This window comes from Zea mays, chromosome 6, assembly GCF_902167145.1.
Source record: "Zea mays cultivar B73 chromosome 6, Zm-B73-REFERENCE-NAM-5.0, whole genome shotgun sequence".
Taxonomy (NCBI): Eukaryota; Viridiplantae; Streptophyta; class Magnoliopsida; order Poales; family Poaceae; genus Zea; species Zea mays.
Genome location: NC_050101.1, coordinates 175,664,330 through 175,681,218, shown reverse-complemented (window position 1 = coordinate 175,681,218; position 16,889 = coordinate 175,664,330). Strand labels below are relative to the sequence as shown.

The 16,889-nt window shown below is 48.1% G+C and overlaps 1 protein-coding gene across 2 annotated transcripts; it reads right to left on the bottom strand.

The window, feature by feature from the left end:
• Positions 1 to 221: 221 nt before the first annotated feature.
• LOC100272931 (Trihelix transcription factor) lies at positions 222 to 8,088 on the bottom strand. Of its 2 annotated transcripts, none has more exons than XM_008649293.4 (2): positions 6,449 to 8,088; positions 222 to 607 (listed from the first exon to the last, which is right to left on the bottom strand). In XM_008649293.4, the coding sequence occupies exon 1, from the start codon at positions 7,496 to 7,498 to the stop codon at positions 6,467 to 6,469; it is 1,032 nt and encodes a 343-aa protein (XP_008647515.1). In that variant the 5' UTR covers positions 7,499 to 8,088; the 3' UTR covers positions 222 to 607; positions 6,449 to 6,466. The 2 variants fall into 2 exon arrangements, with proteins under 2 accessions (XP_008647515.1, NP_001140855.1); NM_001147383.1 differs by lacking the exon at positions 222 to 607 and adding an exon at positions 4,834 to 5,244 and having other exon boundaries at positions 6,449 to 7,844.
• Positions 8,089 to 16,889: the final 8,801 nt, after the last annotated feature.

Sequence of the window (16,889 nt, the reverse complement as noted above, 5' to 3'; positions counted from 1 at the left end):
ACGTATCGTCACACCTCTTGTTACCTCTGTATAAGCAACCATTGTTACCTCTGTATAAGCAACCATTCTATCAATAAAGAACTACGGATTGATTTACTTCCAGCCACTCTGTCTCGTGACACTTGCAATCCAACAGTTTACATGCAAGCAGTGAAGTTGGCAACACCATTGAACCCATTAAGCAAATTTAGTGTAGTGAATCCACACTCTAAAAAACTAAATGATGATGGATCAACTCGTTTTATTTCGCAAACCAATCATAAAACTGAGGGATGAGAAAAAGACATGATCTCGGAATTGCATGATTCCAGACAAGACTAGTAGCAAATGACTCCAAGACCATTTTCCGTCACCATATTTTTCCAGATAAGGTCAGACACTCTGAGCTACAGTCAATAAAACAATCAGGCGAACAGCCAGGACAAACGCTCTCAGCAGAGCTTTACGCTAGGAATTTCTAGTCTTCAATTAATCATGTACTGGATTACAAACTGCGATGAACCTAAGAACATGTCCGTCTTTAGAGTAACCAAGGGCAGTAGTGTTTACTGCCAAGCAGTCCTTTCACTGGACAGGATGCCATCACACTGAGATCGACACTGATGATCTGCAGAAGAGAGCAGTAAACAATCAGTCAATAAATCATTTACGACTTTACGAGAGCAGTAGCCATCAAATTGTACCATCAAAGCTTCCTTGTTTCAGCAAATACGAAAAAAAACCAAGTCAACAGGGTTTGTTTTCTTTAAAATATGAAATGAGAACATAACTACAACAGGAAAGTTTCACATTAGTTTGGAAGAACAAACAACAAAGGAACAATTGGATCTATACCATTAAAAGATCCAAACTTTAGATATATACCATGGACCCCACATGTCATTGACTCATGTGGACCCACATGTAAGTGAGATAGTAATGGTATGGATCCAAAGTGGTGATCTTTTAATGGTATGGATCCAAATTTCCCAACAACAAATCATTGTTTTTCCGAGCCTTAGTAGTTTTGGAAAGACTATGCCTTATTGCCTTTACCTGCTCTAATTGGTTTGGGATATCATTCTTATTCTCAATTATGACTACAGTTAGAGAGGCTTGACCCAAATGTGAGACCACCAATTTCACAATACTTCACTTATGACTTCTAACAGGTGGTGAGTCCAGGATGCTCTCAAGGGCAGACGCAGTGCAGGATGCTCTCATCATGAGTGAGTCCAGGGAAGGGATAAACCAAGGCAAACCTTTTCCCGCAGATGCGGAGAGGTTGATTCTATCCCACTCACCACTACATATTAGAATGAATATTTCTGTTAAAAAATGACCTAGGTCATAAATTACATAGATGGCATTTTAGAATGACACAATGTAAATGTAACTGCCGCAACAATCATGTTAAGAAATGAGACCTAATCCATCTGGATGGCACATTACAGTTATGCTCCCTTACAGAGTTACAGTGATATCAACATGCATTTAGACTATTTTACATATAAACACGAGAAATCAGACAAGGATTTTTTGATCATTATTGCCCATAGTTCATGAGTAGAGAAGACCTTTGAAACTATCAGCGCTGAAAATGCAAGTCTTCAGGGGATCATGTAAATATGTAATATAGGGACACGTAACTGTAGTTGACATTGTTTGCAGAGTGAAGTTTGAAATAGAGGATGAGATATGGGATGGGATAGGATATCTACTGGAGATGGCCTAGTGGCTTGTTGAGAATATAGACATAAAAACAGAAGGTTGTTTCACCAGACAAGCTATATCTTGGTGGTTGTGCAATCACCTTCCAACAAAACAGGTTGTTCCTCAACTATACCTTAATATATGTAAAGCTACTTTCAGCACTTCAAAATCTCAGTAGGAGGTTATCAGATATTTCCCAGTACACATTAGACTGTTTTGATTTAACCAGCTTGAACTCTTTATGGTTATATGTTGTCAGAACCTTGAAGTTTCTAACAATTTCAAAGAACAATAACACAATGTCTAATTTCTCCCGGAGAGTTATGGTCTGGAGTTGGTTATAAGACCAACTAACAAATCCAGAGCTCCTCTTATATTATAAAAAACATTTGTTCATCCTGTGGGACGGGTTACACTTGAACTAGTGACAAAACTAGATTCCATATTTTAACTCAGCACATAGTTCAGAGAGTCACACATAAATATCAAATATGACAGCAAAATCATATAGATCCAAAATACTCTTATAAAACTTCAACAGATCAGTAGCATAACTTCCCCCATGGCCCCATCACAAGTATTTAGGTGTTTATTATGGGCAAAAACCACTTAAAATCTACCTTTATATAATAACCCAAAAATAAATGTGTCAAATGCACACTAGGAAATAGGAATGGGTGTTAAACAGACTTAGAAAATAAGCACCAAGGTAGTTTGTGACTATACTTAACAAGTTGACATAGAATTCTTATGAGTCTCACCTTAGTTAGGATCACCTACATATATGTAAACAACTATCTCCATTCTTCTGAGCATGCCCTTGTCATGTGGGGCACGGCGTACACGAGACGGCGCAGGGCGCGTGATGGCCGCAGAGCCGCAGAGCGCGAGGAGCGCGCGCAGCAGCAGCAGCAGCCGCGATCACCGCGACACAAGAGGGCAGGTCTGATCCTAGCGGCTAGGAGAGATTAGGGCCCAGGAATTAGGAGTTTGTTCCCAGAAAAATAAGAGTTTGTTATTCCCAGAAAATAGGAGTTTGTTTCCATAAGTTGTTGGCCGGTTGGCCTATATATACATTGTACTCAGATTATGAAAGGGGCAAGCAAGATCAACTATCAATCTCTCTCTCCCTAGTGTTAAAGCCCAGGCGGCCGTGAGGGGCATAACCTCCGCCCTGGAGGAATCGGCCACCGACTACGAGCTCCACAGTCGAGGGCCAGCTACTCGGGATCACCGTGCCCTTGACAACCTGGTATCGAGGTCTCGACGATCCTCTCCCACCCGCTCCATGCAGTCCTCTACATTTGCAGCCGCCCACCACCACCCCCACCGCCACCATCGCCTACCTCTGCCGCACCAACCATGGAGGAGCGTTCTGCCTTCCTCGCTGACGTCCACTTCCGCCTGGAACAGGCGCAGCAGGTGCATAAGCGCCACTACGACCGTCGCCATCGACAAGTGTCCTACCAAGTGGGCGATTGGGCGCTGCTTCGCCTCCGTCAGCGCACCATGTCTTCCCCACCGCAAGCTACCACGGGCAAGTTGAAACCACGCTATATCGGGCTGTATCGCGTTGAGGAGTTGATCAACGACGTCGCGGTTCGCCTGGCTCTTTCTCCACAGACTCCCATCCACGACGTTTTTCATGTCAACGTCCTGAAGAAGTTCGTCGGCACGCCTCCGCCGACTCCACCAGCCTTGTCGGCCATCCACCATGGAGTGGTCACCCCGGAGCCTGTTCGGGTGGAGCAGACCCGCCTGGCGCGCGGAGTCCGCCAGCTGCTCGTCCATTGGCGTGGTGAACCACCGAGTCTGCAACTTGGGAAGATCTCGACGCTTTTCGCAAGCAGTTTCCACTCTTCCAGCTCGGGGACGAGCTGCTTCACGAGGAGGGGAGAGATGTCATGTGGGGCACGACGTACACGAGACGCCGCAGGGCGCGTGATGGCCGCAGAGCGCGAGGAGCGCGCGCAGCAGCCGCGATCACCGCGACCCAAGAGGGCAGGTCTGATCCTAGCGGCTAGGAGAGATTAGGGCCCAAGATTAGGAGTTTGTTCCCAGAAAATAGGAGTTTGTTTCCAGAAAATATGAGTTTGTTTCCATAAGTTGTTGGTCGGTTGGCCTATATATACCTTGTACTCAGATTATGAAAGGGACAAGCAAGATCAACTATCAATCTCTCTCTCTCCCTAGTGTTTAAGCCCAGGCGGCCGTGAGGGTATAGGTGTACATTCGGGCCACCCGGCCCGGCCCAAGCCCGAAAAGGCCCGTATTATTTGAATTTCGGGCCGGGCCGGGCCGTTTGAATTTCGAGCCGTGTCGGGCCGGCCCACGGCCCGTAATTGCTTAAACGTGCCGGACTCATTTCGGGCGGCCCGAAATTATAAAAGCCTGAAATTCAAATTAGGGCCCGAAATTCACATCAGAGCCCGAAATTCAAAACAAATTTAATAAAACAAATAAAAGATAAGACAAATAAATTTGACCAAAAGCAAACTTAATATTTGTATTAAGTCACTAGAGCTATGCAATGACTATCTCGTTTACAAATCATTTTGTTAGAAAGAAAAAGAGTATAATCAGCTCTATATAAAGTTCGTAAGTTCAGTTCATTATCTAATGTTCGTAACAAAAATAAAATTACATCACATACTCTAATTCAAAGCTATAAAAAACATCTAACTAACATTATCTCTAGCTTTGTGTTCTTTATCAAATACATGAAAGTGTGGAATGAAGTGTGATTTTAATAAATATATGAGTCTTTTCGTGCCTCTATATGGGCCATTTCGTGCCTGCCTTAAACGGGTCGTGCCCGCCCATGGGCCGCGACCTCGGCCCAAACCCGGGCCGATATATCGGGCCGTGTCGGCCCGGCACTAAAATATTTCGTGTCGTGCCGTGCCTAGACCGTGTTTTTTTCCGTGCTTCGAGCCGGCCCATTAGGCCCGGCCCAAATATACACCTATACGTGAGGGGCATAACCTCCGCCTTGGAGGAATCGGCCGCCGACTACGAGCTCCGCAGTCGAGGGCCAGCTACTTGGGATCACCGTGCCCTTGACAGCCCTTTTTTATATCAACAGTTTAGAACACATGTGCAAGTACTTTACCAACTAGTCCATCCATCCCAAAAAAAATTGACGAAGGGGCGAAGCCCCCTATTTCATTAGGAAATAGGAAAGTTTCAGAACAACGACATCCATCGCGATCAAACGATCCGACAGAATAGCAATTAGGTCAGATCTCTATCTAGACACCTTACACTATCAACCTAGATAAGTAGAGGGCCTAGGATAGAAGATAAAGTTCGACCTGCGACTAGCGGCATAAGACTTTCTTATTTACAACCAGATCACGACAGACAGGCGAAAACAAAAGGCACAGATTCAAGTCATCAACTAAAAGAAAGGCTATCTCCAACTGCAGAATCCACATTCCAGTTTTGATCACCCAGAAATTCGCACCACCCAAACGCCCGGCCAAACGCTTCACTTGCTATCTTTCGGATTAGCTTGCTTCCTTGGACCACCATTTTTTGCTCCCTCTTTCTCTGTCGAATAGCCCAGGAATCCAGCCAGAAGCAGCAAAGAAAAATGATGTTAGAAGGATCAAGTATAGTTTTATTACCAAAGCATCAGTCATTTCTAGTGCGCCAAATTGCCCAGAACATAGCTCCACAGCTAAACAAAATCAGATTAGCAATCTTGTCTTTTGGTTTACTTAACCAGTTATCACAAAGGTTGCTAATACTTTTCGGAATCTCCACCAAATTCAAAGCCACTTGAATTACTCTCCACATATATCTCGCAATGAGACAATGAAAGAATAAATGATCAATGGATTCATCAACACCACAAAAACAGCACTCCAGAGAACCATTACAGTTCCTTTTCTTCAAATTATCTTTAGTAAGAATTTTATTTCTCACCACCAACCATATGAAAATCTTGATTTTCTGTGGCAACTTGGATTTCCACAAAAACTTGTAAGGAATAGAAACTTGATCCATCACTTTCTTTTTGTATAATGAGTTCACAGAGAAAACTTTTTTTCCCAAACCCCACACAATTTTGTCATCATGATCAGAAAAGGAAACATGATTACAGCAAATCATCAACTCATCCAATAATACCCTCAGATTACCAATAATCCTTCTTCTAAACGAGAGAGTCTCAAAATTGGAAACCAAGACAGTATTAACAGAAATGACAAAGTCATAAGCCAAGTCAAATAAGGCAGGGAACTGAACATTTTAGCTGAAAATATAATTATAATTTCTGTTCACTGAAAATATTGCTATATTGCCACTCAACAAATCTAAATGATTGTACATATACCATGGGACAAGTTTGAAAAGGTTATCAGCATGCATAATAGGAAAACATAAGGTCATAGCACACGCCCTGCCTAAAGTGATAAACCAGCATACATGCAGATACTTAATAGATATCAAACGCCAATTATAGCACTAACGGTAACAAGAGATGAAATCATACAAGATTCTCAAGCACAAGCTAGAGGTGCCAAAGGATTGTTATGCTCCAGCAGATTATACTTGGAACAGACTAACCCATTCTTAAGTTCATAAGTTAAAGCATTAAAAACATCTCTGATAAAGCATAACAATCTTGTGATTGTCCATATCTGAAACATAGCATTATCCACAATGGAATTACAATGTTTTAACATAGCCATTGAACAAAAAAAAAGGAACAGTAGCATAGGGCAATGCTACTATAAAAGACAGACTTTACCTAAACTCTTCCTCAATATCAGAGGAAGGTGGAGGTGGAGACGAAAGGCAGCGCAGCAACGGTGGCAACCAACTCCATACCACCAGCACCGTCGGCAGCACCCCCTGTAGTCTTCTTCGTGCGCTTTGCTCTAGCCAGCTTCACATGGGCATCAACGAAATTCTCCATGCGTTTCACCTCCAGTTGCTTCAGGAATTCAATTCGCTGGCGCTCCATCTCCACCACATGCTTTTGCTTAGCACTCTCCACACGCTCATACATCTCCGCAAAAGCTTCGATCGCCCTTGCTAACTCTCTGAAACCTTTGTCAGCACTGCTGCCAGCCTCATCTCTGCAGCGCTTCTTGTTACTGGCAGAGAGTGACGACACCGAGCGCGAAGGCGACCGGGGCAATTTGTGATTATTGCCGCCAGCCGCATCATCGGAGTCCTCTGAATCAGACGCAGCAGCCGCAGCAGCCGCGGCTTCCTTCTGGATGAGGGCAGCAGCAGGGAGCGGGGACCCACGGCGGTAATTGGGTAGAGGCAAAGCCATAGGCGGCTGCGGCGGGGAGGACGATGACGGCGAAGGCGACGGGGGCCTCCGCACGGCTGGTGGATGCATGGGCAAAGCGAATTGAGGAGGCAGAGACGCCAAGGGTCTCTTGGAGGCGGAGGCGCTGAGGGTTGGGCCGACGAGGCGGTCGAGCTCGGGGAAGTAGGACCAGGCGGACGGCGCGTTGCGGGCGAGCTCGGCCTTGTACTTCTTCTTGAGGGTATCGACGCGGTTCTTGCACTGGATGTCGGTGCGCGGCGGGCGGCGCCGCGCGGAGGCTCCCCGGCGCGAGTTGACGGCGTCCGCCACCTCCTGCCACTGCTTCTGGCGCAGGTTACCGCGGTTGAGCTCGACGTAGCGGCTGCCCCAGGCGGAGACGAGAGCTGCCGTCTCGCCGTCGCTCCAGCAGTCCTCCCTGTAGGGCAGGTTGGGATTGGGCGGCGGCAGCTTGACGCCTCCCCCGCCGGACGCCGCAGCCGCAGCCGCCGCGGCCATCGCCATCTCCCTAACCTCCATGTAGTCCTCCGGCGCCCGAAATCAGATCTCGAGCCGAACCCCCCTAGTCCGAGAAGGCGGCGAGCACGGAAGTCGTGGTGGGGGCGTGAATTGGGGATGCGGGCGGTGAGGCGGGGGAGAATAAAAGGACACGGCGAGGGGGCTGGGGCGCCGGCCGAGGACGGCATGCGCGTCGCACGTGACCACGCGACCTGGCCTGACCGGCGGGGGCACGGGGCAGCCATCGTGATCCGATCGGAGACGTGCCGGCGGTTGATGCGTTTGACCGGGTAACCGGCGAAAGCGAGGCCGGTCGGTTTTGGTTTCGGAGAGAGAGAGGTGGGTGGAGATAAAAACGCGACGAGCGAGAGCCCGGCCTGCAGCGTCGTAGCGCAGGCGGGCAGGTCAGGCGAGGATACAGCCCACCGGGGTCCGGAGACCGGACGGCACACGGTGGCGGAAGGAAATTACTGGCATGCCCCCTGGGGATGCTGGGCGGTAGGGGCAGGGCGGGGAATTCACGTGGCCTCGGGGCACGGGAGGCGCGCGGGCGAGGGTGTGTCAGGTGGGGGCAGAGCGTGGGATCGCGGGTGACTGCTGAGGTGGTCGCCGTCGGTCGGCTTGAGTTTAGGCGCCGAAAGAGGAGATAGAGGGGAGAGATAAGTGTTACACCTGCAAATCCGGTTGGGTCTCAAAGAGGAAGAACACATATAATAACCAATTATATAAAAATAAATATCACAAATTTTATTACATAGTGAAAGTGTCTTATAAAAATAAATGATAACTAATAAATTAAACTAATATTAGAGCAGAGGAGAGATAAGTGTTACACCTGATCTATGCTCTCGCGGCTCAGAGCAGGGCAGACGCCTAGGGCTCAGCGCATGGTGGGCGAACGCGGAACGCCTGGGGCGCGGCGGACGTGGGACGCAGCACAGGGAGCCAAGGAGGATCACGGAGGAGCCAGGGAGGATCAGGCGTGGCGTAGCATATGCAGCACAGGGCGCAACACAGGGAGCCAGGGGCGCGGCGGCAGTGCGGGTGGCTGCCTGGGGATGAGGGTGACGACCAGATGGATGATTAGGGTGGCTGCAGGCTGCGGGTGGCTGCCTTAGGATTGAGAGGATGGGGATTAGGGTGGCTTGGTGCTTTGGTGGGCTGAATGGTGCTTTAGTGGGCTGGCGCCTGGCGGCTGGGCTCAATGGACAATGGTGGGCTGGTGATTTGTTCATTAGTGTCCATGTGTGGGCCAGCAATAATAGACTAATGGTTAATTTCGGATATCCAATGGATTACCCGCGGGTGAGATTTAATATCCAAATCCATACCCACTTCATCTCGGATCGGATACGGGTCTAACCCGCGGGTCAAAAAACATATCCATATCCTGATCCGTCGGGTTGGATATCCGATGGATATCCAAATCCACGGATTAAATTGCCATCCCTCCTCCTCCTGGACCACCTGCTCTTCACTAATGGGGGTTTATATCACAAGGGTGAGCTCACAAAAGTTCATCGCACAACAAGTATGGGGAATAATGTGTATGAGCTCACCTACGGTGGGGACTCATGTGAAGTGTAAGGCTGGTCAACAAATAATGGTTAAAACTGAGCATTGCTTTTAATAAGTTAGACAAATTTTATTAGCAAAGTATATATATCATCCACAGTAATAAAAGATCAAAATTAATAATAGAACCACAATGCGATGCATATGACAAATTAAGTTTAATTTCATAAATTAATCATGCGAGAGTCCTGAGCTGTTTTTTACCGCGAGCACGACTAGTATACCAGTTTTACACTCTGCAGAGGTTGTATCCTTTACGGTTTCTGAGGAGAGCGATATAGGAATCCTCCGTCTGAAAAGCCGCTACGTGTATGACAGTAGTCGCACGCGTAATCATAGTTGGTGAATCTTTGATAAGACTGTGACTTGTTGTCCCTATACACCCACAGACTTGAGCGGGTTAGGTATACACATTGAATGCGATTGTCCCCTAACAGTCTTCATATGGTCTTGCCTTGAGTTTGTCTCCCTTGCCCGAGGAGGGCTTGGGCGAGACAGAGACCACTGTTCTGGGGTGAGGGGACCCAGGCCGGGACGAAGATTCTCCCGAGAACACATCTCGTCCAAGGACAGGCTTAGGCGAGGCAGAGTTTGTGGAGACCCTTGAGGGGTACCTTAGGCGAGGCGTGGCTCTTGATCCTTCGACCTCGGGGAACGTACCTTGATGGTGTTTTTAGGGTTTAAGTGTGTTTTAGGGTAGTAATATGAGTACCCCTAATTACTATACCCGACACTAATAAACAATGTTCTCAACATGAAACCAGATCTTAGGGATCTATGAGCAACATGGCACAACACATAAAGACCACTATTCCCTATGTGAGGTCGTATTCTGCCACATTTGTTGAGCCCAATTAACTTTGGTAGCATATCATGCAGCATTGTCCATGAAAAGGTCAAGGGGAGCTTCCTCATGAACTTCATTTACAGCCTATGTTTCTTCTAGTGGAGCATGTTCATCATTCCTGTCGGTACCCTGAAACAGGGGTACCCCTTACTACAGTATGAAGACGCGGAACCCACGCGACTATCTCTAGTCACGTGGTAAACAGCCCCCGACCCCACCACGTGGACGGCTCCGGGGCCGCCACGTGGCCAGAGAAGACGATATACTCCAAGGTATCAACAGTGGGTCCGGACCCCCATGGGAAAGTGTTGGACCCCTGTATATACAGACCGGACCTCCGGGTAAGGTCCAGGACCTCCACGGGTGCAAACCGGACCCCTAGGATGGGTTCCGGACCCCTCTGCGTGGGGTCCAGGCCACTCACGGCAGGGTCTCGGGATTCTGGGACAAAGAATACCCAGACCTTAATCAGGGCTAGGCGGTGGTCCGGAGCCGACGCGTGTCCGGACCATACCGTATACGCTTCTACTCCTCGCTCAGGCGGAGCCCCGATGCTGCCACGTGGCATGGTGCACGTGACGTAAGCCAACGGACGGAGCCTGACGTAAGGCCTCTGGGCCGCGTGGCCCCTGCATTTATTGCGGATAAGGCGCACCGCCTGTCCAATCCACTCGCAGGTGATGTGCCGCCTCGGTATTTTAATGAGCCCTGTCCATTCCACTGGCAGGCGATGTAACGCCTCAGCATTTAATGAGCTCTGTCCACTCCGCTGGCAGGCGGCGACCAGACCATCCCGCAGGCGGCGTGCCTGTCTATTCCATTGGCAGGCGGCACATCCATACTGCTGCATGTACTACACTCATCCTGACTCGTGCGTTACCGAGGAAGCAGCGCGGCATACCAATACTATATGGACTACGGACATTATGGCGCTTGGAGATCGCCCAGGCGTTACAGGCATCAGTTCTTCCTTCCATTTTGCCCTTGGGCCCACATGTCGGGGCTCAGTATCCTTGTATGTGCCTCCCTTGAGCTATAAAAAGGAAGGCACACAACGTTACAAGGCAGGCTGACTTAGAGCCAACTCAGACTCTCATACACTCAAGCTCTCAAGCTCACAGATTCAATACAACACACCGTGGAGTAGGGTATTACGCTCCAGCGGCTTGAACCACTCTAAATCCTTGTGTTTTTGTGTTCATCCCGAATCCATCTAGCAGGCAAAACGCTTAGGCCCTTCCTCTCCGACATTTGGCACGCCAGGTAGGGGGCTTTGGCATTAGGTTTTTGCTTGTTTTTCTGCTCGACACCATGGTCCACATCGTCGAGCACCACGACTTCGTTCCTGAGGACTTCCCGATGGAGGAAGAGGATGCCTCTTCCACGCCATGAGCCTTCAATCGCCCTGTGCCTGGTGATGATGTTGTGCACTATGTGCAGCAGCACACTCCTGCGCAGACATCCAGGGCGTCTAGGGCTGCGCCTGGGGCGCTGTCTGCAGCCAGGGAATTGCTGTGCCACCCTCCTAGCTCCACGGCCTCGCCAGGGGCCATGAAGCAGTGGCGTGACGATGTCGACCGTCTGCTCGGCATGGCGAATTTTGGCTCAGCTAGGCCCAAGCCTCGGTCATCTCGGCGTCATCATGAGGCGTTGGTGTCAGTGCGCTCACCCTCGGTGAGGGCCGTGCCGACTGAGGACCTGCGAGCGGAGCTCAACCGCAGGCGTGCGGGAGAGGACACTCCAGTATCTCTGGAGAGGTCTAATGACCTGCGGGCGGAACTCAACCGCAGGCATGCGGGTGAGGATGCTTGTGTCTCTCTGGAGAGGGCGCGTGAGCGCCGACAGAACGTCGAGGGTCACAACCTCGACTACGACTTCGCTGCGGTTGCACCGCAAACTCCAACGGGCGCCCGGATCCAGGCGGGTGTCCCATTGGCCGGCGTGGGTTGCGCCGCACTGGCGGATCATCTCCGTGCGGCGACCTGGCCATCCAAGTTCCGGCCACACCTACCGGAGAAGTACGACAGTACGTCAAATCCGTCAGAATTATTGTAGGTATACGTCACCGTCATTACGGCAGCAGGTGGAGACACTGCTGTAATGGCAACATACTTCCATGTAGCCTTGTCTGGGCCAGCCCAGACTTGGCTCATGAACCTCACCCCAGGATCGATCTACTCCTGGGAAGAGCTATGCGCGCGGTTCACAGCGAACTTCGCCAGCGCTTATCAACAGCATGGCGTGGAGGCTCACCTCCATGCAGTGAGGCAGGAACCCGGGGAAACTCTCTGGGCTTTCATCTCTCGCTTCACTAAGGTACGAGGGACTATACCCTGTATCACCGACGCTTCCATCATCACTGCTTTCCTCCAGGGAGTACGCGATGAGAAGATGCTGGAGAAGTTGGCCACGCATGACGTGGAAACTATCACCACGCTCTTTGTTCTGGCCGACAAGTGTGCCAGAGCTGTCGAGGGGCGTGCATGGCACTCGGCACCACAGACCGGAGTCGCCCAGACGGGTGGCTCGGGTGTCGTCACCCAAAATAGCAAAAAGAAGAAGAAGAACCGCGGCCACGAGAGGCCGTCGTCTGCTGCTCCGGTCGTTACAGCCGCGACTGGGGGCCGGAACGAGCGCAACAAGCGCCCACGGCCACAGGAAGGCAACAGCGGCTCATGCCCTTTGCACCCCAACAGTCGCCACAGTGCCACAGAGTGCCGCGAGATCATCAAGCTCGCGAAGCGCGTCAGCGAGCGGCGCGAGCAGACATCCAAGGATGGCTCCCCACCTCGTCACCGACCTGGCAAGGAGAGGGTCGACGACGACGATGTGGCCGCGGGGGAACGGGACCTCGCGTATCAGTCCCCCGAGCAGGTCCTCAAGGACATCCTCACTAGAGACTCCGACTCTGGTGATGATACCGACCGCCGCAAGAAGTTGTACGTGATGTACGACGGAAGCTGGGAGCTCACCTCCTGTAGGAACGTGAAGTCACTGCGCCGCGAGGTCCTGTCGACGACCCTAGGGGTCCCGAAGGCGGCCCCACACCAGCGGTGGCGGAGCACAACCATCTCCTTTGGGGCATCCGACTGCCCCGAGAACATGGCAAGGGTCGGCATACTGCCTCTCATCATCGCCCCTGTCATTGCCAACATCAAGCTGCATCATGTGCTGATCGACGGTGGGGCTGGACTGAATGTCATCAGCCACGCTGCGTTCAAGCAGCTACAAATCCCACCAGTTGGTCTAACAGACTCTAGAGTTGCTCAGTTGGTCTAACAAATTATTAGAGCGTGATTTTTGTCTAAAATCTTATTTTGTTAACACCATATCTAGATAAATAAAAATCCCACCATCCAAACTAATAGTTCACCCAGTTTAACAATAGTATACTTTTATTTCAAGGTGAACAACCTAAACATATCACACAAGCAAAACAAGGTATATACATGCAAACATGAATGGAATACAAATTGAGATAAAGAAATTACAGACTCTAGAGTTGCTCAGTTGGTCTAACAAATTATTAGAGCGCAATTCTTGTCTAAAATCTTATTTTGTTAACACCGGATCTAGATAAATAAAATCCCACCATCCAAACTAATAGTTCACCCAGTTTAACAATAGTATACTTTTATTTCAAGGTGAACAACCTAAACATATCACACACGCAAAACAAGGTATATACATGCAAACATGGATGGAATCCAAATTGAGATAAAGAAATTACAGACTCTAGAGTTGCTCAGGTGGTCTAACAAATGATTAGAGCACAATTCTTGTCTAAAGTCTTATTTTGTTAACACCAGATCCAGATAAAATAAAAATCCCACCATCCAAACTGATAGTGAACCCAGTTTAACAATAGTATACTTTTATTTCAAGGTGAACAACCTAAACATATCACACAAGCAAAACAAGGTATATACATGCAAACATGGATGTAATCCAAATTGAGATAAAGAAATTACAGACTCTAGAGTTGCTCAGGTGGTCTAACAAATGATTAGAGCATAATTCTTGTCTAAAGTCTTATTTTGTTAACACCAGATCCAGATAAAATAAAAATCCCACCATCCAAACTGATAGTGAACCCAGTTTAACAATATTATACTTTTATTTCAAGGTGAACAACCTAAACATATCACACAAGCAAAACAAGGTATATGCATGCAAACATGGATGGAATCCAAATTGAGATAGAGAAATTACAGACTCTAGAGTTGCTCAGGTGGTCTAACAAATGATTAGAGCACAATTCTTGTCTAAAGTCTTATTTTGTTAACACCAGATCCAGATAAAATAAAAATCACACCATCCAAACTGATAGTGAACCCAGTTTAACAATAGAATAATGTTATTTCAAGGTGAACAACCTAAACATATCACACAAGCAAAACAAGGTATATACGTGCAAATAGATATGGAATCCAAATTGAGATAAAGAAATTACAGACTCTAGAGTTGCTCAGTTGGTCTAACAAATTATTAGAGCGTGATTCTTGTCTAAAATCTTATTTTGTTAACACCGAATCTAGATAAATAAAAATCTCACCATCCAAACTGATAGTGAACCCAGTTTAACAATATTATACTTTTATTTCAAGGTGAACAACCTAAACATATCACACAAGCAAAACAAGGTATATGCATGCAAACATGGATGGAATCCAAATTGAGATAGAGAAATTACAGACTCTAGAGTTGCTCAGGTGGTCTAACAAATGATTAGAGCACAATTCTTGTCTAAAGTCTTATTTTGTTAACACCAGATCCAGATAAAATAAAAATCACACCATCCAAACTGATAGTGAACCCAGTTTAACAATAGAATAATGTTATTTCAAGGTGAACAACCTAAACATATCACACAAGCAAAACAAGGTATATACGTGCAAATAGATATGGAATCCAAATTGAGATAAAGAAATTACAGACTCTAGAGTTGCTCAGTTGGTCTAACAAATTATTAGAGCGTGATTCTTGTCTAAAATCTTATTTTGTTAACACCGAATCTAGATAAATAAAAATCTCACCATCCAAACTAATAGTTCACCCAGTTTAACAATAGAATAATGTTATTTCAAGGTGAACAACCTAAACATATCACACAAGCAAAACAAGGTATATACGTGCAAATAGATATGGAATCCAAATTGAGATAAAGAAATTACAGACTCTAGAGTTGCTCAGTTGGTCTAACAAATTATTAGAGCGTGATTCTTGTCTAAAATCTTATTTTGTTAACACCGAATCTAGATAAATAAAAATCTCACCATCCAAACTAATAGTTCACCCAGTTTAGCAATAGTATACTTTTATTTTAAGATGAACAACCTAAACATATCACACAAGCAAAACAAGGATGGAATCCAAATTGAGATAAAAAAAATTACACACTCTAGAGTTGCTGAGTTGGTCTAACAAATGATTAGAGCACGATTCTTGTCTAAAGTCTTATTTTGTTAACACCAGATCCGGATAAATAAAAATCCGACCATCCAAACTAATAGTTCGCCCAGTTTAGCAATACCATACTTTTATTTCAAGGTGAACAACCTAAACATATCACACAAGCAAAACAAGGTATATACGTGCAAACAGAGATGGAATCCAAATTGAGATAAAAAAAATTACACACTCTAGAGTTGCTGAGTTGGTCTAACAAATGATTAGAGCACGATTCTTGTCTAAAGTCTTATTTTGTTAACACCAGATCCGGATAAATAAAAATCCGACCATCCAAACTAATAGTTCACCCAGTTTAGCAATAGTATACTTTTTATTTTAAGGTGAACAACCTAAACATGTCACACATGTAAAAAAGGTATATACATGTAAATAGAGATGGAATCCAAATTGAGATAAAGAAAGTACAGACTCTAGAGTTGCTTAGTTGGTCTAACAAATGACTAGAGCACGATTCTTGTCAAAAATCTTAATTTGTTAACACCGGATCTAGATAAATAAAAATCACACAATCCAAACTAATAGTTCACCCAGTTTAGCATTAGTATACTTTTTATTTCAAGGTGAACAACCTAAACATGTCGCACAAGCAAAACAAGGTATATAAATGCAAATAGAGATGAAATCCAAATTGAGATTTGTACGCACCGCACCGCAACTAAACAGAGTTTAATGTGTGCTAGTAAGGTGGTTAACCCTATCTAACCCTAACGGCCCCATCTGCAACAGTCGTCCGTTGCCATGCCCATGCCTTGGACACACCGCACCGCAACCAGCACCTTCCGCCGGTCTCACGGCCACGCTGGTGGCAAAACCTCGCGGAGAGCGTAGCTCGACGCGTGACCGACGGGGATCGGAAAAGTCGATAACAAGGACCAGCAGCAACAAACCACACCTTGGCAGCCACGAAACGTACACGACGCACCAGCCGGTCGGCGCCGGTGGCCAGCCGTCCGTGAAGGCCAGAGCCACGCGCGCGGCGCGTCTCCGTTAGGCGTACGTGGCCACAGCCACGTTCCATCCAGAACACCCCCCCCCCCCCCCCCCCCCCCCCCCATCCCCGGCCCCCCTATCTAGAGCAGGAGACCACAACACGCTGCCGGCTAGTACGTCGGCTCTGGCCCGTGCCGTGCGACCGCCGGGCAGAGAAAGCCGACGCATCCGGCTTCCGGCCGCAGCATTGAATTGGGACCTGCTCCTGCTCGTCTCACGCACAACGCCGCCGCGCCGCAGTCCGCGGCAGCCCTTGCCTGTCACGCACGCACCAGCGCGGAGGGCACGGCACGGCACCGCACGCGCCGAGGCCCGTGGCGCGGCGTGGACTTGGGAACCACCGGCGCCGGCCGGGCGGGTGGGGACCTTCCAGCGCCGCGTCCGTCCGTCCGTCCGGGCCTGCGCCGCGACCCGCGAGTAACGCTCGCTGGCTTGTATTGTACCCCACCACCCGCCCATCAATTCCCGGCCGGCCCGGCGCCGGTACCAACACCACCACGTCGCCCGCCCCGTCGGTTTGCCTTTGCC

Coding starts and splice junctions, on each gene's coding strand:
- LOC100272931 (XM_008649293.4), bottom strand. CDS start 7,498: ATGGAGGTTAGGGAGATGGCGATGGCCGCGGCGGCTGCGGCTGCGGCG.